Genomic DNA, 17,310 nt, shown 5'->3' on the forward strand with positions numbered 1-17,310 from the left:
GATGACCCATTGAGTTACAGAGAAGCACAAATAGAGGAATTGAAGAGTGGAGTCCCTTGCAATTGTTCTTTCTCCAAGCTTTCCTCCATCTCCAAGAAGATAGCATGGAATCTATTTTCTGTTCTCTGATTGCTTAGCATTCTGAGAGTCACAATGGCCCAGATCTTAGCCTGGAACCTGAGTGCTCATCCTGCATCTGCAAACCAGAGGAAATCAGCCTGTTGAAAATATCCTGACAAATCTTGCAAAGATTTTAGGCAGAAACTCCAGTTTCCTGTCTGGACATGGCCAATATCTGAGGAAGACAGAGTGGAGTTTCCCCTTTCCTAAAGGGAAGAGGGGAAACATGGTGTGCACACACCTGGTGTTATTTTCCTTTCTGGCACTGAGTAGAGACATTGCACCTGGTGTGAACATAATTAGGACTCCACAGACCTACTAGGCCCTGAGGGAGAGTGGTTACATCAGCACAGTTTTGCAGCAGAACCGAGGAGAGAGCTTCATCGTCCCAAACTGAGAAATGTCAAGATTAACACAGGTAAGAAGCCAAATTGCTTCTTATTCTCTTTTTCAAACTAACACTGAGGAAATAAAGCTAAAAAACAAAAATGCTCAACTCAAGCTTTACTGTTGAAGACATTGTGAACCCAGTACAGAGGACAGAAGAAGCACTAAATAACCTTAAACCACCAAACTTGATAGCACAGCCCTGAGCAAGATAGAAGATGCCAAGAACTACCCCCAGATTTGGAGCAAAAATGTAAATAATAAGGTTTGTTATAGCTACTCCTTAATTGCTGCCTGCTCCACCAACAGAGCCAGGTTTACCATAGCTGCTCTGCTCCGGCTGGAGTAGACCTGGTGGGGAATCACACTGCAGAGTGGTGAGGAGAGAGGAAGGCTCTGTGGATCGCGCATGCTATGGCAAAAGCTGTAGAGTTTGCCAGCTTTTTACAAAACTTAAAAACCCGTGGCCAAGACTATAAAAACATCATTATATCATATGATACGTTGGTGTCCAGAGCAGGAGATATAAAATTCCACTTCTTAATTTTCAACTGCAAACTTAAAAAGTAAAATTTTTAAAAATAAAAAAGTATATTTTAAATACAAATATATTTAAAATACATTATAGGTGTCGGCCCCGTGGCTTAGCGGTTAAGTACGCGTGCTCCGCTACTGGAGGCCCGGGTTCGGATCCCGGGCGCGCACCGACACACCGCTTCTCCGGCCATGCTGAGGCCACGTCCCACATACAGCAACTAGAAGGATGTGCAGCTGTGACATACAACTATCTACTGGGGCTTTAGGGGGGAAAAAAAAAAGGAGGAGGATTGGCAATAGATGTTAGCTCAGAGCCAGTCTTCCTCAGCAAAAAGAGGAGGATTAGCACGGATGTTAGCTCAGGGCGGATCTTCCTCACAAAAAAAAATAATAATAATAAAAATAAAGTACTCCTGACTTTAAAAAAAATAATAAAAAATAGAATACATTATAGAACTAACCAGAGCCACTTGAATACACGTGATTCTCATAATTTCACGGGTGCTTTTGGAAAGAGAGGGGAATTGGTGGGAGTGAAGGGGGTGGAGTATTCTGATAGCCAGAGGCTTCTTTCTTCCAAGCAAATTTGAGTGTACTACTCTAAATCCTCATTTATATAAATAGGAAAGAACAAACCACGTTTTAAACCATTCAACTGGCCAAGAAAGTGATCTATTAAAATATGATTCTTTACAGTCCACGTAAAGTGACCCATATGTTCTTACTCATGGCTTTACATAGCAACTGATGGGGTGGTTCTAGCTATCTGAAGTTTATTGACCTTGGCTGACATCAGAAGTGGGCCATAATTATTACATTTTATTTTTAAAAAACTATCTGATGGATAAATGCTTTTTGCAATGGGTAAGACTTCTTCAAGGAATCAGTCTCATTCATTTTGTCTAGTTATGGTATGGTGGAAAGAACACTGTTCGGGACCGGAGTTAACAGCTGAGAACAGAGGCTGGCAGCCCCCTGCTGCTAACTGGTTGTGTGATCTTCAAGATCACAGCCAACCAGGTCTCAGCTTCGCTACTGACGTTCTTGGATGCAACAAATCCTTCTGTTTTGTATCTTGCTTCGGATTCCTCTTATTTCCAATTCTATTCTTCAATGACCAGTGTATTTACCTTTTCAAAACCGTGTTTGTAATATATTATTTTTTCTCACAAAAAAAGATTAGTAAGAATCCTCTCAGGCCAGCGCTCCTTTCCTTACTGCGATGGTTAGTTGCTAATGAAGGGCCAGCAGCGCGCTCAGGTGCCAGCAGAGTGTTATTAACTAAATTGATCCCACAGCATAGCAGCTGCAGGACCCTGGGTTGTTCTTCTAGTTAGGCTGATCTCTTATTCATGACTTTTTGGTAAATGGCAATTCCTTTTTTGTTCCAAAGAGGGCTGTTGTGTCTCCCGAACACCTTCCCCTTCCCCTCTGCCATGGTGGATGTGACAAGATCAGCTGGCTTCCAGAAGGCAAAGTATTCAGTAATGTTCAGAGAGAAAAGATCATCTCCAAGTTTCTTAAAGAAAGCGTTCTAAAGAGAGTGTTCCGTTCAAAGCAAACAACGTGGGAGGGTCCCAACTACCAGAAAGAGGATCCGAGCTACAGCTTTCCTGGCGCCAGAAGGTAAGTTCTGATCCTGAAACTCCAACCACAAGTGAAAATGAATTCATGATAAAACGCTAAGAAAACACAATTACAAGCTACAGGTATCTGGAGGATAGGAAGACTTATAAAGCAATTCAAACTGCAGAAATCAAGTCTTGCAGAAAAATCAAAATAAAGATGGAAATATATGATTGGGAATTATTCAAAGGTACTAGCTGCAACATATGCAGATGTAGAATTTACTGATGTATGTGTTTATCTTACTTTTGGGAATATATTCATATACATCACTATCACGTTCATTCTAGGAATAAACAGATTTTAAACAAGATTTCTTATATTTTTGCAACAAAATGGTGGCCTCCCAAATAAGACAATGCTAAGGGAGTAAAGTGTTAAAGGCTAATTTTTAAAACAAAAACTCAACTTCAAACTAAAAATATTTTCATATGTATTTCTTCAAAAGGAATTATACAAACACAAGATGTTAGGATATTTCAGATGAATGCTCATAGAAGCGGAGTGCTAAATCGGGCATAAATATAATTGGCCATTGCTGAAAGACAAAGCAGAATCTGGAAAAGGGAAAAAAAGACTAGTTAGCTAAACTATACACTAAATACAAATTGTCCATAATTGAATTGAAATGTTTCCCACAGACTTGGTGTCTTATTTATTTGAGAACAAAAATGCATATTATTAATTAGAAAATATTAATTGACTTTCTGAAAATATTTACATAATTATACCGAATAAGATTTTGTTGTAGTACATGACCAGCCATGACCTTGGCAATACTGCAGGGAAAGACAAAGGGAGGCAGAGGCAAACGCATGGGTAATATGAAAACATGACAGAGGTAGACTGAGATAGAAGCCTTCTCCCTCCAGAATAGAAACTAAACAATGCTGTTACCGACATTTCTTTGCATAACCCTGGACAACGAAAAGGAATGTATATGAAACTACTTTCCAAAATAGTTATCTAGTGTCAATACTGTCACTTTTGTCATAGTAGGAGAAACTCAGGTGGGCAGCAAGGTATGCTTACCTACTTAGTGATTGGCCCAAGGCTTCCTTCTTTCCGGCAATTCAGACCACCTCCGTTGCAGTTAATGTAAGAGCTTATTAAATGCCCTGAGACGGAGAGCCTCTACTTTACCCTCCTTCACCAGAATAGCTAAAGAGGTACAGGTTTAAAGTAGGGTGAGCCTGAGGCTACCACTCAAAACTGAAGCCCTGGAGTGCCCTTGAGATGGCCCAGGAGGAAGGTGCGCTCTCTCGGACCAAGGACTGATATTAGAGCTGGACCTGGGCTACTATGGGAAACTGCCTGCAGTCCAGCTAATCCCCTGGACGAGAGGCAAACCAGACCCGAGGGTTTGGAGATGCTATTGTTCTCTTCTTGTTTCCTTTCTATTTCACACCACCAGAGCATTTCACACTCAGTTCTCTCTCTCTCAGCCTTGTCTCCTCACCACCTAGACTAGGTGCTCCCTGTAAGTACTGTACAGGGACTGTGCTGTCACTATAGTTTTAAACCTGTAATACTAAAAATTTATCAATTCAACGAGTGATGGCGGGGATGGGAGCATGATTTTGATGATGTCACAGTGTTCAAAAAGTCTCCAGAGGAAGGAAGAAGACTTAAGTAGAGATGATAATAGGAAAGGAAGATTTTTAGGAATATGTTCTGTCAAGGAAAAAAAGAGAATCTTAGAGGAGGTATTTATGGATGACAAAAAAATCTCAGAGGGACTTTAAGGGATCAGGAATCAGTTCAAGTTCTGAAACAAAAGGAAAAGGCAGAAACAGAAACAAAAAGCAAGGAAGATGGGAGATGTGTAGGCTCGACATGTGAAATGCACACACGCGTGCACATAGACATAATTTTTGTCTCCTTTCCAGAGAACAGAAAAGCCATTTCCCAGCTAGATATATTTGTAGAAAGTGTTAGCTGGAAATACGTGGATGCCAATATTTAACCAATTCACTATTTTTCAAGCAATTGTAAGTTGGGAAAAGTTACTTACTATATTTAAGGCTCAGGTTACTCATTTATAAAATAGGAATAACTGGTAGTACCAACTTCTTTGTGTTAAGAGTATTAATTAATCTATGTAAAATGTTAAGCCTTATGCCTGGCACATAGGAACCACATCATACACCCTAGCAAATGCTATTTTTGGAGTAATTAAATTAACTCAAACATTTATTGAGTGCCTACGATGTACCAGCACTCTGCTAGATAGAATAAGGCCAGGTCTTGCCTTCAAGGCATGAAAAGATAATGAGTGAGATACTGTAAATGAATAATTATAATGTAACAGTGAGTAAGGAATTGTAAACAACTCATATATATATATATATATATATATATATGTGTGTGTGTGTGTGAGTTATATATATATATAAACCCAAAATAGGGATCTTGGAGGAGGTAGCAATTTACTCTTCCTGAGGGGTCAGGGGAGATGATTTGTGAGCTAGATCTCTATGAACAGGACTTAACTAGGCAGATAAAAGGAGGGAGGAGATAAGAAGGAGGAACTATTATAAGAAAAGTAAAAGTGATATATGTCTTGGAGGAGAGAGAGCATTTAGTAAAATGCAAAATGCACGTCGTCTCTGACACGTAGTCGGCACCGGAAAGGTGATGAGCAGATACTTAAAGCCTGGCTGCAGAATCTGGATTTTATTCTTCAGGCATTAGGAGGGCATTAGAGCAGGTCTGTGTTTTAGAGCAGCGGTACGAACAGTCTGAAGGAGGAGAGCACCCAGGGGGCACCTCCAAGGAGGCCTACGCTACGCTAATCTTACACGCATTCACCTGTATTTATGGTGCTCCTACTACGGGGCCAGCACAGTTTTAAAGGGACAGGGATAAAGCAATGAACTAGACAGGCAAGGCCCCTGCTCTCATAGATACTCCTACAGGTATGAGACAGAAAATAAAAAAGCAAACAAGACTAACAAACAGGACGGTGAGGAGTACAAAGAAGTAAAAGCAGAGTGTTATGAAACAGAGTAATGTGGGTGAGAAGGGCTTCTTTAAAATGGAGTCAAGGAAGGCCTTTCTGAGAGGAAAATGGAAATGCAGAGGAAGGAGACAGACACCTCTGGGCTGGGGGTGGAGATGGGAGGTCAAGGATCTGAGAAACCCTTAGAATTATGTTCAACATCTGGTATATATGTGCATTTTTCTGGGAAGATTCTCAAAGGAGCACGGATCCCTTCCCCCCAAATGTTAAGAACCAGTGCACTTATTTGCTTAATGAAACACTTTGGGGGTTGAATCTAGAGCTGGGTGTTCAGCCCAACAGAATGCAATAGTATCAGCAAAGGATTGCAAAAATTTCTTCCTCAAATGTCAATGCTCTACTATAAAGCATTATGTAATGCTGCATTATAAGGAATATATCTGACAATCATTTTTAGTATTCCTTTACTTACATATACACGTATATTGCAGTCACAAATATTCACTTACATATTTACTTACATTATTGTCAACCTACAAAAACAGAAGGCAGTATAAGCGGCAAAACGTTTATTCGGGATTAAACAATTGCAATTCAGAGAGCACAGACTCAGGTAGAAAACTAAATAGTGTCCTGAGAGGGAGTAAAAGTCAGGGGCTGTTAAAGGCAAAGAAGGGAGGTTGTATTACAGAGAATTTTAATTGGAGTTGGAGGCAGAAGCTAGTCTTGGCTAAACACTGATTGACTATTGATTCTATCTTCAGAAAGTCCACAATCCTCAGTCTTTGTGATAGGGATGTGCATTCTGCCGACTTCTCAAACAATTGCTCGTAAAACAGTCAGCCTTTTGGCCCAGTCCAAGGTTCAAGACAGCAAGGCAGTTTCTCTGGAAAGGCAGCTCCGACTCCATCTTAAAATAGCTCCACTCAAGTCAATTTTGACATTTCGTATAATATAGCCATATTCTATACGTACCCATATATATGTATTCCTTCTTCTCCTCCCCACCACACACTTATTTCATGGAAGTGATGTAAGAGATCCCATTTGGAGGCCAAAATTGGCCTCCCACGATCTAAATGTGTCCTAGACAGAGAAGATCACCTTGTGTTCTTCCCATTGTAAGACCAATGACTGACCTGAAACTGACTAGAGAGGCCTTGCTCTCAGCAGGGATACCTTCCTTCTGCCATTCTAATTATTTAACACGTTACCTATTATAAGCATAGACAGACCTCCACGTATATCCACGTATATACATATATCGAGCTCAGTGGAGCCTCCTACAGGGCAGCCCTCCCGGCTTTATCCCAGCAGGAGATGGGGTAGAGGCCAGCGGGCCAGGCCCTGGGTGCCAGGGGCCCACTGGGCGCCACGCGGGGCCCTCGGCGCGTCGCAGGGGGTCAGGGCCAGGACCCCGGGGCCCGGGAGAGCCGGGCGCCGTCGGGTTGGTGGGGCGCCGAGGCCGTGACCCCGGGCGTGCGGAGCCGCGGCGGCCCTCCCCCGTGATGGCCGAGGGCGCGAGGCCGCCCCCGAGGAGGCCGGGAGGGGCGCAAGGGCAGGAGCCGCGGCCCCCCCCCCACCCCCCGGCGGCGTGGCCCGTCCGGCGGGCCTGGGGGCCAGGGGACCCGCAAGAGGCTCCGGGCCCGGGCGGCCGCCGCCGGGCCCGCAGCCCCCGAACCCCGGCGCGCACGGTGGAACTCGAGGCCGCGGCGGGGGCCCCCTCGGTGGGCGTTGCCGGGCGACCGGGCGCCGAGGAGGCCCGCGGCGCCGCAGCCTCAGGCGGGGCTGACCTCCCCGGCCGGCTCCCGCTGCCCTCCGTGTCCTCCCGCCGCAGGAAGGCCGAGCCGGAGGGCGCGCACGCGGAGGGGCCCGCGCCGCGGGGCGGCGGCGCCCTGGGAGATGACGGCGGGGACGACACGTGGGCCTGCGGCGCCGCGGGGTAAGAGCCGGGCCCGCTGTCCCCTCGCCCCGCGCTGCCCGCGGGCCGCCCACCGCCCGGGAGGGGGGCGCTCGCACCCGGGCTCCGCGCCTCCCGCCCGCACCTCCCTCCCGACCCCCCGCCCCGCTCTCCAGCCCTTTGTGACAACCAGTCCCCCCGCAAAGGCCTCATCGTCCCCGGGCCCCTCCTCCAGGGCGGGCGCCTTTTCCAGGCCCCCGATGCCCTCCTCGGTCGCACACACCTGGCCGGCCCAGGCAGCGCCACCTACTCAGCAACCTTCTTCCTCCTTCGTTCTTCCATCCCCGTGCCCGGCATAGAGCAGGTGGATTAATACTTACTGATTCAAAACTTATCTGAAGTTCAGGATACACCTTTCCCTCTAGGAGACAATAAATTGTAAATGATTAGCAAATATACTGATTATTGGAGTGGTTTTAATTTGTGATTCTTTCCAGATAGCCGTAATTTAATCCAGTGATTGCTTGTTATCTTATGTTCTCTAATACTTCTACCTTAAACAGTGGTGGGCTTAGATAGCATGATAATTTGGTGTGGAAAATAGTGTTTGGTCCTGTGGGCCTTTTAGTGTGTCTGAAACACGCATGGGGTGCTCGCTCTGCCTGTATGTAAGGTTAATCCCGCTTTCAAATGGAGCACCTGTTTTGAATGACTGAAAGCAGAGTTCATGGCCCTGTTTTATAAGTTCCAGATAGTTCACCTTATTTTTTCTAATTTGTGTTTTATCTCCCTATCTGATATCTTCCTTTTCACCTCAGACCTTAATTTCCTAATCTTCTGTCAGTTAGATCTTCCGATTTGCTTTTATCTAAGCCCTCTTTTTTTGCTTAGCTTGCCGCTTGTTTCTGGTTGATTTTATATGGTTACCCCCACCCTGCTCTCATAGTCCGTTTCTCCTGCTTTGTAAGCATTTTCTTAACCTCCTTTAGATGGGGAGCCAAAACTCATGCTTTCTTTTAAATCAGTGTTGTACCTTACCCATAAATGTGCCTTTCCCACAACGTGTTTAGGATTTTAAGGAAACAGAGGAGCCAAATGGGGAGAAGAAATAGTGAGCACTGCAGCCCCAGCCTGCGTGTGTCCAGCATCTCTCATGAGGTATGGCGGAGGCTGTTGAACCTGAGTGTCTGGGCAGCAGCTCCCACTGGGAAGACCTGACTGCTGTTGACTCTTACTGCTGAGATCCCTGCTGCTTTCTCTTTGTGAGCAGTTTGTGCTGAGTTTTCCTCTTGGCACACTTGGAATATCAACTGGAAAATTTTTATTTCTTTTAACAAAGGAAAAGATAACCAGCTTCTCTCAAAATCTCAAAATGTTTCTAATTGCTATTGGATTTAGTTAAAGATGCTACCTCGACCAATCAGGCAGTGTTGACCTTTTTTATTTGCTCGCACATATTTTGTGAAAAACATTGGTAAGACAGGTAGGATATCAAAAAGTAGAACCAATTCCCAGCCTGTAATGAGTTAGCAGTCTAGCTGACTGCTTGTGTAGTTGAGAGTCTTCCTTACCAGTTGACAATTTGGTGACATGATTTTTATTGTATGATCTCAACAGCACAGTTTTCATCAGCTTCCCTTTACCTCATTAATTTAAGGATATTTCTCTCACGTGTTATTTTGTACATTAGTATACCAGGATTACATACGTAGCTGAAAGAAGGTTGAGAATCTGTCAGGGAGGTTTTAAAAGTACAAATCACTGGGCCTTGCCCTCAGCCTACTGAATCGGACTCTATAGTATTTTTTTCACCTATTATTTTTCAAAAGCTCCCCAGGCGATTCTCGTGTAGAGACTAGTGCTAATACATATTATCTCAGAAAGCAGAGAATTTTTATTTTTCAAAAACCTCCAGAGAAAGATAACCTGCAGCCTACCTTCCAATGTTCAACTATCCTTCGTATCAGGAGATAACTTCCTTGTGGATCCTTAAATCCTCATATTGTATTTAAGCTTATTTCTGTTCCTTCTGTGTGGGGAGATGATACCTAACACTACCTAACATTTCATTTGTATGTTGCTGAAAGTGTAATTTATGAAGGATTTTCTCATTTGAGATAGAAAACAACTAAATTCATTCCTAAAAATTTATAATCAACTAATCACCTCTTCACTTTCCCTTTTCCAGGGTAAGTTATAATTCTCTCCTACACACTCCTCACATTTTTTCCCCACAGCACTCAGCACAATGTCTGGAACATAAATAGTCAGTAGATATTAGTGCCTTTTCCTATTCATTTTTTGTCTTTCTTTTGAATATTTCTGGAGTGTTTCTCAGCATCTGGAGTCTGGAGTGAGTAGTGGGCTGGTCAGCGTTGAGTGTAGTGTGAGGATTCGAGAATTTTCTTTGGTTGCTGGACTTTATAGGCTTCAGATCTGGTACTCAGATACAGAAATTGGGTGAATGTGCCATCGTGTACCAGGGACACACCGAACTGGATGTTTTGTTATATTTTTTAAATCAATTTTGAAAACCTGTGTGCCATTATTTTTAAGAAAATGAGAATGAAACCATAAATTATTGTAAAAGCCTTCCCATTTCCTAATAGGTGTTATCAAGCTGGTAATGGTTTGATATGAGAACACTGTTTGCTCCTCACAAATGCTGATGGTATCCTTAGAGGAGGGAGGGGTCGTGAAACTGTGTGCCTTTTGTCATACTTGACCCGAAGGATGTGTCAAGTGATGTACTAGAGCTCCTAAGATTTTCTTAACATTAAGTTTATCCTGAAACAAATGTTGTTTTAGAATTTATCTCACTGGAATTTGGATTCAGAAGTACCTGTTCCTGAAAACAGAAACCTCCCACCTGGAAGGGATAGTGCAGCAGGTGGTAAGAAACCCTAGATGTGCATGTTTATACTGGTCTGAAAATTTGTATTCATATGTGTCGTATGAATTAACACAGTAAAGGGGATTTGTTTTTAATATAATCAGTTTTATGTAACTATTAATTGTCATTTTTTTTCATATACATTCTTTCAGGCAAAATTAACAAGGTAAGGATAAATATTTGGTTTTAAATAATTCATAAAATGCTATTTTAAAATTATATATGTATTCTTTAAAAAAAATTTCTTCCCTCAAAGTTAAACTTTAAATTTCTGTAGAATTCTTCAAACAAGTCAAAGCCTTTACTATTTTACAGGGCTGCAAATGGGTCATTAAGTTAATATTGTATTATATTAAGTTTTTTCAATATAACAGTACTATAAGTGGAAATTAAAATTGTAGTGAATATGGTGTTTTCTAGTCATTGCCAAAAGGGAAGTAGTCTCAGCCTTAAGATATCTTGAAGCAGTTGAAACGGTTAATATTTTGTTTTGAAGTAGTGAGAAAATTAATCTTTCATTTTTCCTTTTTTGATCAAAATATAAAATACTTAACTGTTAGTAAAATCAAGAAAATGATATCCAAGGCTCATTAGTTAACACTGTTTAGTTGGTATTTATAACAGATCATACTAATTCCTGCTGAAGTAAAAACAAATGATATCTATATGTATATAAGGGAGTATCATAAAACTTTACTATATATTTCTTGGCTAGAACTATATATTCCTTTGTTAAAACAAGAACCATACATTTTTAGAACAAGAGTAGGGAACAGAGATACATTGTATTTAAAATTCTGCTGCTGCTAGAGCAACTGATGCTAGATCTTAATTTGTCAGACCATGCTCACAAAAGAACACAGGTGGGATTTTATTTATCACACTCTTAAAGTATTATTTTTTAAAAAAATGCATGCAGTTACTAAAATGTTGTCCATGATTTTTGTGTTATCAGAATAGTAAACAAGGGATATTTCAGTTATGGAGTTATCCTCTTGACGAAGGAAGTACCATGGAGAACAGGTGAGAGAATATTTATTTTTGTAAAGCCCTAAATTAATTAAATAAATTTGAATACAATTAAACACTCATCTGAAATACAAGGACAAAAAAAAAAAACCAGAAGAAAAAAGGATTGTGTGCAAATAGTGAGAAATTATAGAAACTCACCTTAAAATAGGAAGTGGCTGGCAAACACCCCAGAGATAATCAGCATACGGGAAATTAAGAGGTTACTGTGCCCTTACAGTGAGGGTTTTGATGGATGGAGTTTGGACTTCTCATTGAAGGGAAAAGGAACTATGATAGCAAAGTCATATTCCTTGTGCCAGGAACAATTTTAATCCCTTACATGTATTAACTCATTTAATCCTGACAACAAAACAATCCTATAAGGTAGGTACTGTTATCACCATCCTTATTTTACAGCTGAGGACGCTGAGGCAGGGTGACAAGTTAAATAACTTGCCTGAAGTTGTACAATTAATGAATGGTAGGACCAGGATGTAAAAGTAGCCTGATTCATGCTCATAACCACTGCAGTGTGTTGCTTCTCAGACCTTCCTTGGGTTTGAATTCTTATTTTTTGTTTCTTAAACTTTAGAGTACGTTAGAACCAACTAGAATGCTTCTTAAAAATGCAGGTTACTATTATTTGGAAATTAGCATTTATTAAACACTGCTATGTGTCACTTTTACATCCAGTGTAGTATTTAATGGAGGTCCTGAGCTCTGTGCCTCTCTTTTGTACCTAGTATTGACAATAGGGTGGCTCACTTGATAGCAGCTCTCTCCTAGTCAGAGGGTTAGACTCTGTGAGGTTCAGGATAAAGCTCACCTAATGCTAAAATTCAAGGGGGAAGCCAAGCAGTGCTAGGCGGACTGTGGTGACTCCTGTCTTGAGGGAATGTCGGTGCTGACAGGGATAGGGAAGGCTACTTTACTAGGAGGAACTCAGCTGGGAACAGGGATTTCAAGGTAAGAGATCAAATGAAGTGCACTGAATTTTACCTGGCTGACAGAAGAGCCAACATGAATTGAGTCAGGAGAAGCAGTGGCTAGGATCACAGACAGGGGCCCCCACTACCTGGGTTTAAATCCCAGCTCCACCCCACTTGCTAGATGCATGACCTCACCCAGTCTGTGCCTCAGGTTCCTTATCCCTAAAAGGTAGAAAATAAAAGTGCCTGTCGCGTGGGGTTGTTATGAGGACTGAACAGAATAACCTGTTAACAGGTATTTGCTGTTAATACTTGGAAGGCCTAACAATGTTGTAGAGTTGGAATCGTGCTATCAATGGAATATTTTATTCCTGAGATTTTTCTCCTCAATATACCATCAACAAGTAAAGAGAATAAAAGTAATGATAACTTTCATTTAGCGTTTCACATTTTACAAAGTACGTTCATATAATTGTCTTGCTTCCCAGAGCACCTCCAAGGTAGGGATTGTCATTTCCATTTTGCTCACTGGCAGCGAACAGGTTCTAATTTAGGTCTTCTGCCTCCAGATTCCATGCTTTTTTTACTGTCTTATATGGATTGTGTCTGTTATCAATTGTAGATTTAAAGTGATTTTCCTATGGTTTTTCAAACGCAAGTCAGTATACCTAATATTTAGCCAAATGAATACATTTTTACCATTTTCTGTGGAAATTAAAGTATTTTTCAAAATCCTTCAAGATTACTTTGCTATCTTTAATGTAAACTGGCTTTAAAAGAAGCAAAAAGATAATGAGACTATATATGTTCAGTTAATGCATCAAATCTTTCAATGTCAGTATTTCTAGTAAGCTTTTAAAAAAAGCTAACTATAAACTCAGTATTCTGTGGCCTGGCTTTTTTGCAGTTTTTATTTAAAAATAATAATACTTATTTAAAAATAATTATTTTAAAATAATAATGTAACTGCAGTTATATAGGGCAAAATAATATTTTATTTTAAAATAATACTTTAAAATATATTAATAATAAATAACAGTTTTAATTTTAAAATAAAAGTATTTTAAAATAAAATGTTTTATTTTAAAATAAAATAATATTTTAGGAGTAGAAATATTACTCCTAAAATAAAAGAGCACCATCAGATGAAAATTATTATGCACTCTATCTGGGAGAATTTTTGCTTGATAGACATTGTTTTGCTTCCTTTTTTGTTAGAATAATTTGTAAAAATCACAATGGCTAAACTGGAAGGCTTTATTAAGTAACCTGACTACGTTCTGTAAGAGTTTCCTTTTATCTAATTCTGAGTCAATAAACATTTCACGATAATTTCAGTTGGAGTTGGACAGCTTCCTTTTCAGACATCATCATTGCATGTACAATATATTCATAGGCAAATAGATATAATAAGCCACTTTTAACCTAGTGGCCATTCATAGCCACAGTTAGCCATAATGTGGCTAACTAATAATGATCTAGTCACCTGTGCATGCACAAAGGGATAACCAGTTAATATTTTAATCTATACTTTAAAAAAATGCATATAGTTGTATATAATTAGAGCATATTTGGAAATTAACATATTTCTGTTACAGATAGATAGATAAGCCATTGGGAACTAAACATTAACCAATCTTTGATAAAGATTACTTATTCATTACCATTTTAATAGCATTTTAATTCTATTTGATAAAGATTACTTATTCATTATCATTTTAATAGCATTTTAATTCTAGACAACAAACCATTTATTAATTAAATCATTTTTTTCAGGGCTCTCCAAAAATCTTCAGTGGAAACTGGCTTTACTATAACCAATAGTCCCATAAGGCTCTTTACTCTGCACCACTCACTAACAAGTGCTTCCGCTGATAAGCAAGTTGGTTCTCACCCTGGACTGCAGGTGCCATTAGGTCTCAGCTGGCCCTATGCTGATGGAGACTTTTTTAAGGACAGAACTGAGCCTCATATTAATTTATGTTCAACTATAGAAAACAACAATAGTGAAACTTTATCTGCTCCAAATTGGAATTTGAAATATGGAAACAGCAGTGTGGAAGAAAATTTAACAGATGAAAGTGATTTATCAGAAAATGAAAAAGCAAATGATACTTTACTCAGCTATTTTAAAAAGATGGACCTGAACTTAAAGCCAGAAACAATAGAAAATGTTGAAGGATCTTTCATAGAGGAACCAAGTGAAGTATTTCCATATCCTGATTTTCTCCCTCCTCCTCTCAATACTCTGGACTTGCACAGATTAGCTCTCTCAAAGTCTGAAAATTGGAAAGCAACAGTGGAACCTCCAGAAAGCTCTACTGAACATTTGATAACTCGTTTACTGGAAATGGAAAGATTACAACATGTGACTATACAAAAAGAGAGGCCAAGACTACAAACTACCTTCTGTACTCCAGCAGTTACTGAACGACCCTCTTCCTCCAAAGCTATACCCAAAATGAGACAGCCAAAACTTTCTGACTCTCTGAGTCTTCAGACAAGTTGTGTAGATATAAGTCGAGAAAAAAGAAGAAACAATTCTGGTTCTTTTAAGTGTGAACAAAATGCTTCAAAGTGGAATTGGAGCCATGCTGGCAAATATAAATGGAATTCTAGACCACTATCTCTAAAAAGTCCATCCACCACAAAACAATTGATTGCAACTTATGATGACTTTAAAAATCCCAAAAGCTCCATTTTAAATCCATGCCAAGAACTCTCAACCAAGCCTGCTAATGCCCAAACAACTCACTTACTGGTTAAAATGGTCTCCACAAGATGTCTGCCACCTAGGTCTCCAATACCAGTTTCACCTATACCTCTGTCTTTTCCCGAAAATCAGAGAGAAGAAATTAAGGCACCAAGCACCAAAAAGAAACTTTACCGAAAAACCATAGTATTGAACAGACCATTCTATATTCAGAAGCTAAACTGTTTGTCGCCTTCGTTTATAGCTAAGGATAACTGCTCATCCACTGACCCAAAATAACTTTTCTTTCATACTTCTCAATGTGAGCAAATCTATTCCAAGAAGCGTGGCTAAAATATGGTTCATCATTCCGAGATACAGGTACTAAAAACACATGGTGTTGGTGCGATATGGAGTGGGACTTGTGACAGTCCACTGAGAGGTCTAATGTAAATCCAGGGGCTTCCAAACTGACATATTTGACAATCTTTTGCATGTTATGTTTCAAAGAAATGTTTCACTTAGTAAACTATTCTATTCAAAAGATTGTTCTTTTGTTGTGATTGTTTTCCCAGTATAATTCTATCATCAATAAATGGTATAATAGACTTATTGCTGCTTTGGCGATTCTTTTACTATGTTCTATTATACAGTCATAAGAGTGCAGTTACCTCTATCAGTGATTTTAGTTTTTCCCACTCTGGTACTGTCACCGCCAAATAGGGGTCCTCTACTTGCTGCAAAGACAAGCCAACAGTCCAGAGGCATGGTGGTAGGAGAGAAAGGGTCTTTTATTGTTATTACAGCTTGCTAGCAAGGGGGAAGATGGCGGACTAGTGTCCTTAAAGAACTATCGTAAAACTACAAAATTTTGAAGCAGTTATATAGGGCAAATGGGCTGAAAAGAGGGGGTCTCGGAATGTGACCATCTGGTGTTGTAGTCCTTGAGACACCAGATCATCCCTTTTCCTTGTCACCAGTGATGGATGCCAGCATAGGGCTCCTTTCTGGATGTCATTACATTCCTGGGAGAACTTAAAGAACAAAGTTACTTCCTTATAGCAATAGGGAGGTCTGTGTACAAGCCAAGGCTGAGAAAGTAGCAGAGCATGCATATTGCTCACAAGCAGGTATGGACTTATCCAAGCTATGTGCAAACTAAAGCATTGCTGACTCAGCAAGGGGGTGTCTTGTGGATCAGCGTCATTTGTAGTTCCAACATGGTTCCCCTCTACAAGATGGCTTCCCTTATGCTAACTTAAGCTAACCCTTGGCTATACCTATTATAGCTATTTAGGCAGCGCTAACAGTACCTTTTTTTCTTTCTCTTTCCAACTCCACAAATCTCCTTTGTCGATCATTTTGACCCATCCTTTTGGTATTTGCTTGGCCATTAAAAGCTCAAGAAGTTGCTGTTTTGTTAAATTAATATATAAGATCCTTTAGGTCCTGTCCTCCTATGAATCCTTATAAAGTTTCCCTTTCCCAGGCCCTTTGTCATACACATGAAAGCAAGATCAGTCTCTTTGGGGCCTAACTACAGGTTTAGACATGAAACAACCCTCTTTCACTAGGATGTAATAGTTTTAAAATGTCAAAGGAAAAATGGGAAAAGAAAGATCACTGTCCACAGAGCCGCCAAAATCTCATGTTAATGGAATTTTTCCCCAAGGCTCTTCGTTGCTGGAAGTCTTAACTCTGGCTTTTTGAAACTCAAGCAGCTAAAGCTTAACTCATTAACTGGTGAAAAGCGAAACTATGTGATCAACGCACTTTACTGCACGTAAGGATCAGGGAAACAAGTACAGTCCCAGGTTCTGTCGCAGGCCTATGGCACCAGAGTCTTTGGGAGTGGGGCCCAGGGACCTACAGTATAAACAAGCATCCCAGGTGATTTTAATCCAGGTGGTTCTCGGCTCACACTTGGAAAAGCATTGTAAAGGAAAAACAATGTAACATGCCTAGATCTGAGTTTGGATATTTTGGGGCGTAGTGTGCTTTGGTTTTAGTGGCTGGTTGGTAAATTCAAATTAGTTTTTCTTAAAAATTAAAAAAATAACACACATGATTAAAACTTCAAACAAACATTACCCAAAAGTAAAAATGAAAAGTAAAAAGCCTCTCCCCACCCCTCACCCCCCCTACACACAAAGGCAGTCCATCCTCCCAAATAAGATGGAATATTTGAATTAGGGATGGGTGAGATGAATTAAAGGACAATTCAAATAAATGTTGAAGACAGCAACTGTAGCT

General features: G+C 40.5%; 1 protein-coding gene across 1 annotated transcript; it reads left to right on the forward strand.

Moving 5' to 3' along the window:
* The first annotated feature begins 8,028 nt into the window (after nucleotides 1-8,028).
* On the forward strand, nucleotides 8,029-15,448 carry FAM217A (family with sequence similarity 217 member A). The gene is made up of 6 exons (XM_058555353.1): nucleotides 8,029-8,690; nucleotides 10,341-10,425; nucleotides 10,578-10,591; nucleotides 11,202-11,288; nucleotides 11,381-11,448; nucleotides 14,142-15,448. Exons 1-6 carry the CDS (start codon nucleotides 8,577-8,579, stop codon nucleotides 15,355-15,357), a joined length of 1,584 nt encoding a protein of 527 aa, XP_058411336.1. The 5' UTR covers nucleotides 8,029-8,576; the 3' UTR covers nucleotides 15,358-15,448.
* The last annotated feature ends 1,862 nt before the right edge of the window (nucleotides 15,449-17,310 follow it).

This window comes from Diceros bicornis, chromosome 14 (genome assembly GCF_020826845.1).
Source record: "Diceros bicornis minor isolate mBicDic1 chromosome 14, mDicBic1.mat.cur, whole genome shotgun sequence".
Lineage (NCBI taxonomy): Eukaryota > Metazoa > Chordata > Mammalia > Perissodactyla > Rhinocerotidae > Diceros > Diceros bicornis.